This window comes from Eubalaena glacialis, chromosome 19, assembly GCF_028564815.1.
Source record: "Eubalaena glacialis isolate mEubGla1 chromosome 19, mEubGla1.1.hap2.+ XY, whole genome shotgun sequence".
Taxonomy (NCBI): domain Eukaryota; kingdom Metazoa; phylum Chordata; class Mammalia; order Artiodactyla; family Balaenidae; genus Eubalaena; species Eubalaena glacialis.
In genome coordinates, this window is record NC_083734.1 from 63,594,129 (window position 1) to 63,611,354 (window position 17,226).

At 36.7% G+C, this 17,226-nt stretch overlaps 1 protein-coding gene across 7 annotated transcripts in view; it reads right to left on the reverse strand.

Annotated features, from left to right (window-relative positions):
• Positions 1-5,307: 5,307 nt before the first annotated feature.
• HELZ (helicase with zinc finger) overlaps positions 5,308-17,226 on the reverse strand; it is a 152,315-nt gene continuing 140,396 nt past the window's right edge. For 6 of the 7 annotated variants that reach the window (XM_061175349.1, XM_061175347.1, XM_061175343.1 and 3 more), the window contains 2 exons: positions 9,622-9,874; positions 5,308-5,848 (listed from right to left, as the gene is read on the reverse strand). In XM_061175349.1, the coding sequence (XP_061031332.1) occupies positions 5,514-5,848; positions 9,622-9,874 (588 nt within the window). In that variant the 3' untranslated portion in view covers positions 5,308-5,513. The remainder of the gene's footprint in view (positions 5,849-9,621; positions 9,875-17,226) is intronic. The other variant, XM_061175348.1, reaches the window with a different exon arrangement.

The window sequence follows — 17,226 nt, forward strand, 5'->3', positions numbered from 1 at the left end:
CCAGCAGCCTGGACTTCAACAAGGCCTCCAGGTAGTTCTGACGCTGGCTAAGGTTCGAGATCCACTAGCTCCATCCTGCTCAAAATTTGCATATCTTAACACAGGACATATTTGTAAACAGATACTCCTTCTATTCTGTGTTGAAACCTATGGAATTTGCCCCTTCCCCTCAACTGCTCAAACATCAAAAAAAAAAAAAAAAAAAAAAAAAAAGAACTAATGATGAAATTTATTTCAAAACATCCAAAAAAAAAATTTTAAGTAATATTGGTTTCCCCTCCTATACATAGTTCTAAGGCAGGCAGTCACATGCTAGTATGCAAAATAAAATACAGAAGACACCTCATATATGAGATGTAGAAACAGCTAAAAAGACTCCCAAAGAATATAATGAAAATTCCGTAATATTGTTTAATGAACTTATAGAATTATATAAAACTTACTATGCTTTATGCTTAATATTCGTATCAAAATAAAATCTCTCTGTTGAACAAATTGCAAATAAAGTCTGGTCTAATACATTACTGAAGCTGTAAGTATATGAATGTCTCTGGATTTTCTTAACACTCCAGTTTTAGAAGCTTTAGACTAATACTGTATAACTGGGTTTAGGATTTAACCACAGTTCACATTACTAAGTCTATATTCTTTTCTGTTAGGTACCTCCCTTCAAAAAAATTTAGAAGCTCCTGTGACTGTTTCCTTAAAGTTTATTCCAAAGTAGATATTTTCAAACATTTCAAAAAATTTAAATGTTACATTAAAATTTTTTGTAATCTGTTTAATCTCAGATTCTAATTTAAAGTAATAACAATGCCACTTCCTGAATGTGTTTTAAGAGAATGTTAAATGTCAGTAAGATTGATTCACTCCTTATAACAATGGTCTTGAAATTGCTAATTAAACAGGTATGAAAGTAGTAAGTGTGAATTTAGCAGCTTTACAGTGAAACCTCAGCAAATAAATATCCAACCCCAAGTAGATGGAGAACTCGAGAAACCTAGTATAATGAGTACTCTGAAGACTAACATGCCACTTACTCTTTCCTGTTACCTTTATAATATGTGGCGGACATCACTAGCTGATATTCTGAACAAGAAATCATGGTTAGAACATTATCCGTTATTTCTAATTGCTCAATAGTGTGTGGGTCATGTGGCAAAAAGCGGAGTGAACAATCAGATCCATTAAGACATATCCTCTGAGATTTAGGAGCGCACATAAGGGTGGTGGTAGAAATTGAGGGTTTCTCAATAGTTAAAGGGATGGTTAGCAAGAAACGACGTCTGGTAAATCATAAAAGACAAACTACTACCTTTGTGGAGCTAGAAGAAAAACCAGAGCGCCTAAGTAACATTTAAGGTAGCAATTTGTATCTTGCAATACATTTAAAGTTTTAATCTTGTATTTTTATAGGCTTTTTCTGGGTTCTCTTTTTAAAACCAGCTCCAGTAGGAAACAATTCTATCTAAGGATAACAGGTGTCTCTTCTTAAAATGGCGATTTCAGTAAATTTAATTTTCTTAATAACAATAGCTGAAATCTGAAATTTATCTTGAAATTGGTTTTCACACACTGGCTCTTAGGCAAGGTGACTCTCTCCAGCGCAGGTCGCTAGAGATACATTCCTATATGTTTATAGCTTTGCTCTTGAAATGTATATACGTGGAAAATATTAAACATGTAAGATTGACTATACCAGAGCAAGATAATACTATATCTTAATTATCTCAAGTTAGGAAATTCAGTTACTTCCTCAGCAATTTCAATGCCACCATAAAAAAGGAAACTATTTTCACAAATAGGTCTTGGAGATCGCTATGTTTAATTAGGTAGTGCTTATTCAGTGGGAATTCTGATTATTTTACTTATTCTGCAGTTCTTTGAACTGAAAAGACCAATAGATGTTCACACCAAACTCAAACTTATTCTAGAACCTCTGATGAAAAAAACCACACAAAGCAGTTTATTATTTCACACATACAAAACGACCTGGAGAGAAAGCATATCTGTCTGAGGAAGGGAAAATGAAAGTCATGTTGTTTAAATGCTCAATAATTAACTGCTGATTAATCAAAAACAAAGCTCTACTCTAACAATTGGCAAAGCACATGCCAAATGGCAACCAGAACCCCTTTGAAAAACCCACCAGAAAATATCCATGTTACACTGAATGAGGCTCATTCAAATCTTAACAGAAATTCATTATTAGATAGGGAAAAAAAATTTAGCATGAAAACTCTACAAATTCTATCACCCAAAAGAATTTCTTTAAGGTAAAAAAAGAAAATCTCAGTAGCACTGAAATTAAAAAGTAAAATGAATAAAAAATAGTTCTGGCAAGATAAAGGAAACTTCAGAGTGATAACAAAGAAGAAAGAAGTAGACATCATGTGAACAACTAACCTCACTTAGAAGAAATCTGTTTTGGAAGAAAAGGAAGTTGGTGATACTTGGTATTATCCCAGAGCTAACATCAAGCTTTAAAAAAAAAAGTTCCATCTGAACTCTAAGGTTGGACCTAGTATATAAAACATAGTCTCCCCTTAGTGTCTGCAGGGGATCTGTTCCAGGACCCCCAGGACTACCAAAACCCGAGGATGCTCAAGTCCCTTATATAAAATGACGTAGCATTCGCATATAACTTTCACACATCCTCCCATATACTTTAAATCATCTCTAGATTACTTATGATACCTAATTCAATATAAATGTTATGCAAATAGTTGCCAGCGCACGGCAAATTCAAGCTCTCCTTTTTGGAACTTTCTGGAATTTTTTTCTTTTTTAATATCTTTGATCCATGCTTTGCTGAATCGGTGGGCATGGAACCCGTAGATACGGAGGGCCGACTGTAAGTTGTTTTTTAAGTCTGATCCGTGGGCACTTGCTAACACTACCCAAGTAATATCCAACAGGATGAATGGTACTCAGAAGCCACGTCTCATTTCAATGGAAACTTGCAATGATTCTTGCAGTAAGACTTTCTCAAAACCGTTACAAGATATTATTATGTATACATTACATGTAAAGCACAGTTGGAAAGACGGCATTAAGTAAAGCGGAGATGGAAACGGCATTCGAATCCTTGACTGGCTGTAGAAACAGTAAGGAAGTGAGGGACACTCAGATATTCTCCGCAGAGCAGTGGAGTAAGAAGTAGCTGTTACTTTTAGTTTTTTAGAAATAACTGCTTAGAACAGCAAAGTCACAACAATGTAACAGCTTCCTTACACAAAGCTTCCATCAATATATAAGGGTGGTAGGGTGGGCACATTTAAATATAAATAATTTTAAAACTGGTATTTTTTAAAGGTTCAAGTATGGAAAACAGATGATTAGGCAATTACTTTATGACAAGGGGTTAACTGACAGCCCTGATGGGACAGTTCTGTCTTCGTCAGATCAGCGTGCTTCCGACCATTTACCTGGCTTGTGTCGCAGTCCTGTGTATTTTCGGGGGAGGAGAATCATCGCTGACAAGAACATTACTTTTCATCGACATCCTCACATCAGGGGGATCTCATTTTCATTTGGGCTATATCTTGAGTTTTGTCACAGAGTTAGAAATACACAGCTATATGGCAAAATTTTTTCTTCTTTTCTTGTGACTATGTGGAGTAGAATCTGACATCACTGAACGTGGTGATCTGACATCGTACAGAGAAAACGAGGTGGTGTGACTTGCTGGCTCCGTTTTCCAACTGTGATTTATACTAACCATTAACACGTCTGCAGTCTACACGTCTACATCTGCCGCCTTACACAGAGACCTGCAGCCTGTAACGTGAAGCCACAGAGAAGTGAACTGCACTCTGGGCAGAAAGACAGAACTGAATAAAAAAGAGGTTCTCTTCATTTGTCCTGCAGCTTGACAGCCTTTAACTAAAGGCACTCTCTTCTCCCAAACTGTCTGAGGCTTACAGGGGACTATTGCTGGCCGACACCAACTAAACTCCCGTTGTAGACGCTTTTCTTTGCCCTCCACGTTTCAACTCTGCTTTAAAAATGGACCGCAAATAGAGGATGGCCTACTCAGAGGCAGTCTTCCGAAAAAACACTATTTCTGAACGGATCGTCAGGATCCATTCAGGATTTGCAATGTTTCCCAACCTTACCTTATTATTTTATTATTTTTTTAAAAAGGTTATATTGTAGTTTCAAGATATCTCTGAAGTATAAAAGTAGTACTACTAGATCAGGAAAACAATATGGACATGCATCGCTTCAAAAGTGTTACAAGACCACAAGTTTTAAGAGGGTAAACGTTTTTCTTTGGATTTTACCAAAGTTCATTCAAAACAATGTTTAGACTGTAGGATATTTAAGATAGCTGTTTAAATTTTATATTTTTGTACAAGTTCAGTGGGGTTCTTTTAGAAGAATCAAAAGACATGAAAACAAGGGTAGCTTCTTGCCCCAGATTTTGATGAATTTTGATACATCTTTGACAAACATTTCTTCTTTAATGATGTTCCTCAAACAAAACAGTTAGCAAAATATTTGAATTGCCATGTATAATGTCACATTTTAATGTAAACATCAAATAAAGGTACCAAAATTTTTACTGGAGGGAAAAAAAACCTTAAAGCGGCACAACTCTTTATACCACTGGAGAGGGGGGAAGCCAGATTACGAACATTTACACATGCATAGTGAGGAAAAGAAGATTTTACTAAATTCACGCATTTTTAAAATAGTTATCAAGTCTACTAAGCACCAACAATCCTAAAAATTTTTCAGCTTCATGATTTGTTTAAAAAAAAAACACACACTATCAAATTAACATTAAAAACAAGCTTAAAGTGTAGCTTGTCCAAAATATAATTAAGTATGCCACTGTTTTTTTCATGTTACAAAAAACAGTGGCATATGAAATACACCTGCAAAGAATGCCTTTAACTCTATCCTACGGTGGATGGAGATTACAACAGCACATCTACATAGTCTAAAACTAGAAAAGTTTTAGAATGCAGCATCTTGTCACCAAAAAAAGCTGATAAAACTTAAAGTATTTAGAAGATGCTGCCCCCTTTTTTTTAAAAAAATTTTCAATGAATTTAAGCAAAAATAACATACATTTTGTACATCAACTGGCCATTTCTGGTACAGAAACCCAGCGTATGGTAATATTACTGAATAAATGTAAATGCTACTTACAATTTTTTTTTCTTTTTAAATACATTTTAGACAAACTTTTTTTCTCCTTTTTTAATAGTTGCACAATTAACCTCTTAGCTGCTAGCTTGATGCAAACATATGTAACAATACACAAATTTAAAAATATTTTTTATTCCACATAAAAGCTGTCAAAATTCCGACTCATGTCAAAAATGCAAAATAATGGAATATACTGTAAAAAAAATTAGTTGCAAGTCTAGCAGCAAAGCAATTGAGAACATACTTAATATTAAAACAAAGGGAACTGTGCATCTATAGGTGAAGTCCAGCTATCTTAATTCTACTGATACAAACAGAAATGAAAACACTCTCCCTGGAGGAAAAAAAAGTGATTATTTAAAATAGGAGTAAAAGCCATTGCTGCCCGATGAGCTCCCCAGGCTGAGTTCCTGGAACAGAGACAGAGGGTCGCTGCTCTTCTTGGCCTGCTCCGGCGGGGGCCTGGGCTTGGGCGGGGCCCGCAGAGCGCTGGCGTACGACATGGCGGGCTTGCTGCCTCCACAGCTCTGCTGGCTGCTGCTGTTGGCCGACTCTGCGATCTGCTTGTTGGGCATGAGTGGGGGGAACTGGCCGAGATGCTGCAGGACACTGTAATTGAAGGAACTGGACCCCTCGAGGTTTTCAGGCTTCAGATGATCCTCCGGGGGTTTGACGGTCTTGGGCGGAGCTAGAAGCAGAGAAGAGTAGCACCGATTTAAGGGCAAGCCCAGCGACACTCAGGCATCTCACTAGCTCAGTGTGTCACAGCTGGTTCTCATCTCCAGGAACTCAGCGACAGGAGAGCCACAGGGACAGACAACTTCTGCCACAAAACTCTGCAATCACAACACATCTAACTGAACTTCTCCATCTCATAAACACTTGAGGAAGAATTAACTATGTGAACTGCGATAACTAAACATATAAAAACTAAAGGTCAAGTCCGAAGGTTTGCTTCAAAAAACTAACTTGTACAGTTGTACACTTCGGTATTTATTATATTAACTGCTCACAGTTTGAAAATGGGAACAAACAGGTTCTTTCTTAAATAAAAATGAGCTCTATATGCAGACTTATGGTTAAAACAGCTTCTATTATTAACCTAAGAAACAGTAGCACCTGGATTCTATTTCTTAAAAATACTACCTTTTCTTGTAATATGTAAGTAAACATGGAATAAGGCGGGGAAAACTGCTGTAGACTTTACTTCACATTTCCTATCATCTGCCGAATTCCAGGGTCCTTTAATATTCGACTCCACTCTTCCTAACTAATTTTATGGCCCCCTAAATCATAACTTGTTTTAAACATTGTTTTTGCTTTCAATCTTTTAAAAGTTTAACTAACATTAGATTGGATTAAAATCATAATACATATTCATTGAGGATAACATGGAAATTACACAAAGGCCAAAGAAGAAAATAAGTCATTCATATTTCCAAATACCAGAGCTAATAAGCCTTAACTTGCTGGTGCATTTTTCCCTAAGGATGTCATATAATGCAGATATTTCACAACTTTTTAAAGTAATCTCTCATTTTTAGAAATATGGATAATAGTCAATTTTTCACTTTTCTACACTGTGATAAATGTTATTATAGATAAATATTCCTAAATATTCACGACTGCTCCCTTAGGATAAATCCCTAGAGGTACAATGGCTGGGTCATATAGTACATACACAGTCAAAGTTTTTGATTAACTATGGCCAAGCTTCCCTGCAGGAGAATACTGCCCATTTATACTCAACCAACAACGCTTGCTCATTTCCCTACTACACCACAACACCAGTGTTACTATTTTTTTTAACTTTAGCTTATTTTATAAATAAATAATTATCTTGTAGTTCTACTTTGCATGTCTTTGATTACTGATATTTATGGACATTGTTCCTTGTGTTTATTACCTATTTGTGGACTGGAAAGTTAAGGAGAAAATATGTCATTTTTTTAGTTTTAGTGTCTCATTGATTCAATATGCTAATTTCACATTATTATTTTAAAACTTTAAAAATTCACAGAATTGTTCAAAATTATTGTAAGCCATTTAACAGCTTTCTGGAACGTTTACCACCTTTTCTGTCTAAATGTCACTGATTTTGTGAATGAAACAATTGTTTTTAAGAGCATTAGTTTAACAAACACTTCAATATAAAAGTGGCCTGTACTGCCTAATATAATATACAAAATAAACATTTTACTGGCTGTTCAAAAACTTACTATTTTTATTTACTAAGTCTTCTTATTTACCCATATTCTCATCTTCATGACAATATAATTAGAGTTTAGAATGTTTTCAAGTAAATAATAAATACTTACAAAATAATATTTTAGAGGCAGTTTAGCCTAATGCCTACACGCTTATCTAATCATGAATGTAAGATCTCTGTCAATTTGATTTACCATATATGCCCCAGGTAAGACAAACTATTCTTTAAAACTATGAATTTTACTAATCTGGCAACCAATGACTTTTTTCAAAATACATATCTCTACCTAATCTTTAATTTTCATCTGTGCATAAAAAGAAAATGTTTGATAAAGTATGCCTTGTCACCAAGAGAAGTGAATAGAACCCGAACACATATGTGTTGGAGAGACGAACCCCACCCTTGCTGTGGACACAGAGGTTCCGCAGTGAGGCTGGATCACCCCCTCGATCGCACAGGGTCTATTTTCATGATCTCCTTACTCAGCAGGCAGGCATTTACCAAGTGTGATCAGTACCAAAATGGGAAATCCAGAGTTCAAAAAGGTCAGAGACATGATCTTTGCTCTCAGGCTTGCAATTGTGGAGAAAATATGGCCATATCACGATCTCTTTCAAATTCCAAACCAATATAATATGAACAGTTTCCTTCAACTCAAGAAATAAGTCTGAAACTTCAGAAAGAAGTTTCCCAAGTGGTGATTATTTTCCTTCTGATTCACCACCGGCAATTGCTACATTCCTCTAAAAATGAAATGAAATGAAATGAAAATATAAAATAAAATAAGAAATACATCCATACATACATACTGTTAGACAAGAAGTTGTGCTTCAGGATATTAGTGATTTTGAATTAATTTTTAAATACTTAGCTAAGTGTTACTTTCAACTAAAGAATACTACTATTTGTCTCCTAGCAATGAAGAAAATAATAATTTTATATTTGTGGAGAAGACACCATAAATGACATGTGCTTTGGGCACTTGCTCAGGAAATTTCAACTTTATCAGATTTTTACTGATTTCGGCCAAAAGCTATCTTAAAATTTAGGCAGAAAAAAAAGGAGAAATGATGTTGTCTTTAAAATAAACTATAATACACAAAACAACTAAGAAGTAACAAATTTTCATCACTTATTTGTAATTTAGATGTTTCTCAGGAAATTCAAATATGATGAGTGCATTTCTGTTAGACCTTTAAAATGACAAAGCAATCCCAGGCAAAATACAACACTTTATCCACAGAAGGTACTAATGAATGTTTAAAGATTAAAATGACCATGTCTCTTGACAGGAAAGAAACCAACACCTTTCTAATGCTTTTTGACCTACCATGTCTATTGTTCTAAAAATATGCTTGTATGGCACATACTCCAAAATGGGTCAGTTACAGGCACAATGGATTCACATTCTAAAGATGAGCAAAATTAATTTAAAATACAAAGGTTGATGCTATCAAGGCAGAAATTCACCTACGATCACAGACTTGTTCACAAAGATCAACGACTACAGCCTACAGAGAGAAGGCTATATAGATCAGAGAACTCAAACAGTATCACTCTTTACATTCCACATAAAAAAAGAGGGAAACAAAGGAAGGATAAACGTGCACTCGCGTTCAAGGCTGAAGAAGAAGACTTCAGACTTCCCAGCACACAGGTTTACAGCCATATCCATTCCAAGGCCTTCCTATGCCTTCTTTTTTTTCTTCTTTGGACTTGGATTGATTTCTCAGTTCATTAGAATATAAGGAATAAACACCGGATTTCTAAATCTCAAAATGTCAGACTTTACTGGTTTCTCTTATGGCCAAACTCTATTGTGTAGCAAACTGTCAACAACTTTAATGACAATAAATCCTTGAAAACTGAAATTGACCTAACCAACTGCCACCCCCAACCCAGAAGAAAACACAAAAATCCAGAAAACAAGCTTTTCCCAAGCAAAGGTGATCTGATTTAGAAATACATTTTAGGTTCCCTTACTTCTTTCACGTGAGCATTCACAGGTTAAAATGATCAAAATGATCAGTTCCCAAATACGGGTAGGTCTACTTACCTTCCAGACCATAAATATGGAACCAATATAGTCCTAAATTAATATGTATCCTGAGGCACACCTGCGAGCTATGAGCATTAAATACTGTTCCAAGATAATAATGCGAATGGAAGGAATGGGAGAAGAAAAACTCCATAAATGCCCAGGAGCTGAGTAGTTAAAACTGCAGTTGTGGCAACCCCCAGCCCGGTCTTACCGATCAACTCTCTGGGCTGAGCTGCCCTGCTGGATCCATTGCATGGAATGTTCTGATAGGCGGTAGATGAGGTGGTGTTTACCCAGGACTCCGGGGGGGAAAAGTTGAAAGAAGATGGGTTACTATGGTCCTGAAGCTCTTTACACTGAGCAAGACTGTCTTGAGGAGTGCTTACTTCTTCAGAACAAGGCTGGACTGAGCTAGATGAGATTCTTCTTTGGTACAAGGGCCGACCAGGTCCTCTGGGTTCATACTACACAAAGAAAAAGGACAGTTCATAAATCAGTGAAAACTTACACCCCACTCTCTTATGCACACAGCAATCTCACTCTATTAAGTAGAAATTCTCAAAAACACTTTCTTCTGTGACTATCAAAACCCCCAAAAAGCAGCCTGAGCTGTGGACATGGTGTCAGGAGACTTGGGGTCAAAACTCAGTTCTGGCCCTTAGCAGGTATTCCTATGACAACACATGTCTAATTTCTGACTCTGTTTTCTTGTCTGTAAAATATGGGGCTGAACTACCTGTCTTCAGTTCTAAAGTTCTATCCACATTTTAGGTAACATGAGATTAAGAATAAGAATGAAGAAACATATCTGCTCAAAATTAAATGGGGAAATTACAGTCACAATCAACTGAATCACAACGTCTTGAACACATTCGTCTGTCCGAGACTCATCTCATGGGCCCTTCACAACCTCCCGGTTTGTCATTCCTTAGACCTGATGGTAAGACAGGGCTCCTCCCACCCAACAGAGGTACTCCCGATCGCCCTCTCTGCACGTCTTCCTTCGGAAGGTCTTTGACTGAAACGGAACATTCATTATTCTTCAACAAATCCTTCGTATGTTTGAAACGCAATTAACGTTTTTCTCCTCCCTACACTGGCACAACGAAAATTTCTTTAACCCTCCGACAGGATGTATTTGCCAGCATTTCATGATTTTTTACTGCTACTCCAAAGTAGCAGTAAAGTGCCCTCCAAATTCTCGGGCCCGATTGCTGTGGCCATGCTCAGGCTCAGTTCTAAGAGCAAGGCAGTACGGAGTAGCAGTCAGGTGTTCAGTTCTACCGGCAGCATCACCCGGGCAATTGACCTAGCCTCTTGGGAACTTCATCTGTAAATGTGGCTTCACTATCCACAGTGCCTGCCTCTTAGGGTTGCTGTGAGACCTGAGCAAGTTCAGCATGCATAGCATTTGCCGCATAGGAAGGTTTGTTGTTGAGGTAACATAAAGGATAAGCTTCCGTGTTAGAGCTTACATGACAGAATGGGATTGGCTTTTTACGGCCCCCTCTCCCTCCCCCGGAAGTAACAGATTTGCTATTCAGTTCATGGTCATTATGACTGGGAGGAAACTTTCTTTTACCACTGTTGTTACAAATAACTGGAAATCAGGAACTAGAGGTTAGATTACAAAGAAGAGAGAGAGAGAGATAGGCACAGAAATAGCAGGATTTGGGGGGAATGTAAGATAGCACAAGCAGATATTGTCAGGCCAATTAAATGGGGGAAGTTGTGGGCCTAAGTATGTGAGAGTAAAGTCATCACAGACGGAACCACAAGGGTACAAACTGGGCAAGGGAATGGGTCTGGACTGGCTGCCCTTGAGCAGAAAGGCAGGAAGGGGAGGGAGGAGAGACATTCTCCCACTGTTAAATGAGGATGTCCAGGTCATTTCTACATTTCCAGAGTTTTAGCTACTGGATGAGAAGGGCGAGAGCTAATACTTCCATCCCATTAATACCTTTTCTCATATGTTTTTATTGTTCTTCTGTCTTTATGTATAGTATCTAAATTCATCTTTAGTTTCACTCTGCTTTAAAGGTATTTTTTTCCAATGGTTAAGATCATTCCAAATTGGATTCCTATTTTCTAGAATAGTAACCATTCTAACTAGTGTCAACTGTGAGTTTAATCAGCACATTTGGAATTTCTTCATCAAGGTTATCAGCTTATGGTATTGAGTAGAATAACCAGCACTCCTAAACTGCGTCATGTTCTGTATGGCTAGGCAGTGAATGAATGACCGGTCACAGCAGCCTGTGCAGGGCGCCTGTTTTTATCAAGGTTTGTTATGAAGATGACTGGCTCTTAGACTCAAAGTGAAGTGCTTCTTTTTATTACCATGCTCTGCGTGTTCAGCCCAGGCAGAAAGTGCAGGGGAGCACATTCTAAAGGCTTTATGTGTGAATACTAAAGTACAAAACTAAAATCTGTTACGGCCTCAGAAAACGGGTTATAATAATCCAATTCCCTGGTGATACTCATATGAATTCCAGGCATTAACGTTATAAGCCCCTTTTTGCAATGAATAGATATGTGAACCACAATGCTTAAATGAGGAAAACTAAAAATCAGAAAGCAATGGAAAGCTGATATAAAAGGAGAAAATATTCAATTAAACTTAAAAAAAAATGTGTCTCATTTATATCTTCCAAACTGAAATACAAAAAGATCACACAGTTGACACGCACAGCACTTGTGGAAGTAATTGTGTAACGTGTTTATAACAGCTCCTAAGCAGCTGCTGACAAAAATGAATGTGTAGATAAGTATAAAATTCAACTTCAAATGACATTATGAATGTAACTGATCTTCTGTTAGAAAAAGAACCAAAACTTGGAATTGTTTGAATGTTCTTAAAATTAGATATGTTGAAGATTTTATATATTTATATATATATATTTATATATATATATATATGTATGTATACACACACACACACACACATAATATACATAGGTACATATATAAATATAAAATATAGATGGTCTCCTGGTATACCTATTTCATACAACACAGATGTAGGTAAATGCATGAAAATATGATTTGCTACTTTGGAATGTGTCCTCAAAGGTAATTTGAGGATAAGCAGAGAAATCTTGCTGACAACTGAATGAAATGGTTTATACACCAAATAAATTACCTTTTAGCAGTTTTGTAGTTTTCAGCATACAGACCCTGTACAGGTTTTGTTAATTTGCACCTAGCATTTAATTTTCCTCTGGGCTATTGTAATGGTATTTGCTCTTACATTTTGGTTTCCAATTGAATGTTGCTAATATATGGAAATGGGATTGACTTGTGTTGACCTTTTACCTCAAAACCTTGCTAAATTCACATTAGTCAAAATTAATTTTTGTTGGTTTGTTTTCTGGGTAGATTCCTTGGGTTTTTCTACATTGACAATCATGTCATCTGTGAATAGGGACAGTTTTACTTCTGCCTTTCCAAACTCCGTGTCTTTTCTTTTTATTGCTGTACTGCACTGGCTAAGACTTCCAGGATAACGTTGAACAGGAATGTTGAGAGTGGACATCTTAACTCATTCCTAATCTTAGAAGCGTTCAGCATTCAGTCTCTACCATTAATCGTGACGGTAGCTGTAGGATTTTTTTTTTTTTAAACATATTTGTGTGTTGGTGTTTATTTTTTTTATTTATTTTTTATTTTTTTTATTTTTGGCTGTGTTGGGTCTTCGTTTCTGTGCGAGGGCTTTCTCTAGTTGCGGCAAGTGGGGGCCACTCTTCATCGCGGTGCGCGGGCCTCTCACTATCGCGGCCTCTCTTGTTGCGGAGCACAGGCTCCAGACGCGCAGGCTCAGTAGTTGTGGCTCACGGGCCTAGTTGCTCCGTGGCATGTGGGATCCTCCCAGACCAGGGCTCGAACCCGTCTCTCCTGCATTAGCAGACAGATTCTCAACCACTGTGCCACCAGGGAAGCCCAGCTGTAGGATTTTTATAGGTGCCCTTTAACAGGTTGAGGAATATCCCTTCTACTTCTAGTTTGCCAAGAGTTTTTATGAGTGGATGTTCTGTTCTGTCAAATGTGTATAGGCTTTTCTTTGGGGGGGGGGGTGTCTATTGATATAATCACGTGATTTTTCTCTTTAGACTGTTAGTATGGTGGATTACATTGATTTATTTTCAAACACTGGACCAGCCTTGCATTCTGGAAATAAGCTCCGACATGATTATAGTGTATTATTCTTTTTTATATATTGCTGAATTCAATTTGTTAATGTTTTGTTGAGGATATTGCAATGATGTTCACAGATATGTCTGTAGTTTTCTCTTTCTTGTACTGTCTTTGTCTAGTTTTGGTATCAGAGTAATGCTAGCCATATACAGTAAGTTAAGAAGTGTGCCTTTCTCCTCCATTCTCTGGAGGAGATCGTGTAAATTGGTGGTATTTCTTTACATGTTTGGAGGAATTCAGCAGCGAACCATCTGGGCCTGCAGATTTCTTCTTTGGCAGGTTTTTAAACTACAAATTCAATTTTGTTAACAGTTATAAGACTATTCGTATGCTATCTATGTAATCTTCAGTGAGTTTTTGTAGTTCGTGGTATTCAGAGAAGTGATCCATTTTATCTAAGTTGCTGAATTTTATGCAAAGAGTTGTTTACAGTATTCCTTTATTATTATCCTTTTTAATGTCTACTGGATTCAGTGGTATCTCCTCTTTCGTGCCTGATATTGGTAGTCTGTGCTTCTCTCCTTTCCTCTGTCACTCTTGCTAAAGCTTTATCAGTTTTATTGATCTTTCCAAAGAACTGGCTTTGGGTTTCACTGATTTTTCTCTATTATTTTTGTTTTCATTTTTTATTGAATTCTGTTCTCATCTTTATTATGCATCTTTATTATTCCCTTCCCTCTGCTTGATTTTAATTTATTTTAGTCTTCCTTTTCTAATTTCTTGGGATAGAAGCTTAGATTATTGATCTGAGACATTTCTTCTTTTCTAAAATAAGCATTTAATGCTACAAAATTTCCTCTGGGACTACTTTAGCTGCATCACAACAAATGTGGACATGTTATATTTTCATTTTCATTCAGTTCAAAATATTTTCTAATTTCCCTTGAGACTTACTCTTTCACCCATGAATTATTTAGATATATGCAGTTCAATTTCCAAGTTTTGGAGATTTTCTGGTTATCCTTTGGTTACGCATTTCTAGTGTAATTCCATTATGGTCAGATAACATATTTTATTGGTGAATGTCACATCTGCACTTGGAAAGATCATACATTCCGCTATTGTTGGTTGGAGTGTTCTATAAATGTCAACTAAATTCAGTTGGTTAATGATGTTGCTCACTTTTTCTATATCCTGGCTGATTTCCTGTCTATTAGATCTATTAAATACTGAGATGGGAGAGTCAAAGTCTCAAACTATAATTGTGGATTTGTCTGTTACTCCTTTTAGATTTTGCTTCACGTATTTTGAAGTTCTGTTGTTAGATGCATACACACTTAAGACTGTTATTTCCTTTTAATGTACTGACCCTCTTATCAGTACTAATGTCCCTCTTGGATAACTTCCTATGCTCTGAAGTTTACTTTGTCTGACACTAATATAGCCACTCTAGCTTTCTTTTGATTAGTCTTTGCATGGTATGCCTTTCTCCATCCTTTGCTTTTAACTACCTATACTGTTATATTTTTAACGTTTCTTGTAGATAGCATATAATTAGAACTATTTGAAAAACCCATCCTCACAATCTCTGACTTTTAACTGGTATGTTTAGATCATGTATATGATGTAATTACTGATATGTTTAGATTTAAGTCAGTTGTCTTATGTCTTTTGTTTCCCGTTCATTTCCTGTTTTATGTTCCTTTTTCCTTTTCCTGCCTTCTTTCGGGCTATTTGAACATGTTTTTGTAATTTCATTTTAATTTTGTGATTCTATGTCTCCTTATATGATTTTTTAATAGGTGTTCTAGGGATAATGGAATACATACTTAACTTTTCATCATCTACTTAGAATCTATATTTTATCACTTCAGTTGAGATGTAGAAAACTTATTACCATATTAGGTTCTTTACTTTTCCTCTTTATGCTATAGTTATAGTTGTTTTATATATTACATCTATATATACTGAAAAACAATCAGACAATGTTATATATTTTGCTCTCAACTGGGAATTTTAATAGAACTCAAGGAGAACAGTTTATCATATTTATCCAGATATTTACTGTATCTGTTGCTCAACTTCCATTGCTGATGTGCCTAGTTTCCTTCTGGTATCATTTTCCCTCTGTCTGAAGAACTTCCTTTAACAATTCTTTTCGAGGAGGTCTGCTGGCTAAAAATTCTCTTAGTTTTCCTTTACCAGGAAACGTCTTTATTTTACCTTCATTCCTGAAGGACAGTCTTGTGGCATATACATTTCTGGGTTAAAAGTTCTTTTCTTTCAGCACTTTAAAAATGTTTGCCACTTCCTTCTGGCTTCCACGGTTTCTGATGAGAAATCATTAGTCATTTGAGTTACTGTTCTCTAATGAGATGTGTTTTCTCTGGCTTCTCTCAAGATTATTTTCTTTGTTTTTTGCTTTTAGCCATTTGATTACAATATGCCCAGGTGTAAATTTCTTTGGGTTTATCCTCTTTGGGATTCACTCTGCTCCTTAAATCTGTAGGCTTATGTCTTTCACCAAACTTGGGAAGTTTTCTGCTATTATTTTGTCAGATATTTTTCAGCATCACATTTTTTCTCCTCTCCTCCTTGGACTCTGATGAAATTCAAAAGATTGAATATTCAACCTCTGTTTTTGTCCCATAGGCCTCTGAGGCTCTGTGTTCCTCTCCACCCCCGCACCCCATCCAATCTTTGTTCTTTCTGTAGTCCAGATTAGGTAAATTCTATTGATCTTCAAGTTCACTGACGCTCTCCTCTGTCATTTCCATTCTGCTATTGAGACCATCAGGTGAGTTTTAAATTTTTGGTTATTGCATTTTTCAGTTTTAAAATGTCCACTTGGTTTTGTTTTGTTTTGTTTTTTTAAAATATCTTCTCTTTCTCTGCTAAGACTTTTTATTTTAACATTTGTTTCAAGAGGTCTGTGATTGTTCTTTGGAGCATTTTAATAATAAGATGCTTTAAAGTGTTTTTCAGATAATTCCAAAATCTGTATCATCTTACTGCTGGCACCCGTTGATGGGCTTTTCCTGTGTGAGCTGAGATTTCCATAATTTCTTATATACTGAGTAATCTTGGATTGTATTATGGACATTTTAAATATTAACTTATGAGACCCTGGGTTTGTTTAAATCCTACAGAGAATGTTGATACTGATATTTTTGTTTTAGCAGGCAACTGATCTGGTAAGGTTAAGTTCCAACCTGTCTTCTGTGGGCTATGGTTTCAAAGTCAGCTTAGTTTTCAAAGCCTTTGTGGTGCTATCTGGATCTGTACTGAGCGCCTGCCGCTCTGGATTCAGTCTGTGACCTGGGCAGAGGTCTATCCATCAGCTCAGTTCTCCATGTCTTTGGTATGCTAATTAGGATCTGATCCATGTATGTGTACGTCAGACCTGGGCCCACGAATTCATAAGCAATTCCACAGAGTCACTTTCTCAAGCTCCTCCTCTCCATGAGCTCCCTGGTGATTTCTAGGTCCTTGGGAGCCCCCTTGATAGTCCTCTGACCAGAAACCACCCACTCCCACAACCGTGCAGTGTCTAGGGCCAAGGGGCAGGAGGACAGACAGGAAAAGGCAACAAGGTCTGGCCCCACCCTCCTGGCACCACAGGCCCACCAAGCTGAGATGGCTCCCCTCCCTCAGAGTTCTGGCTCCTACAAGCTTTTGCTGT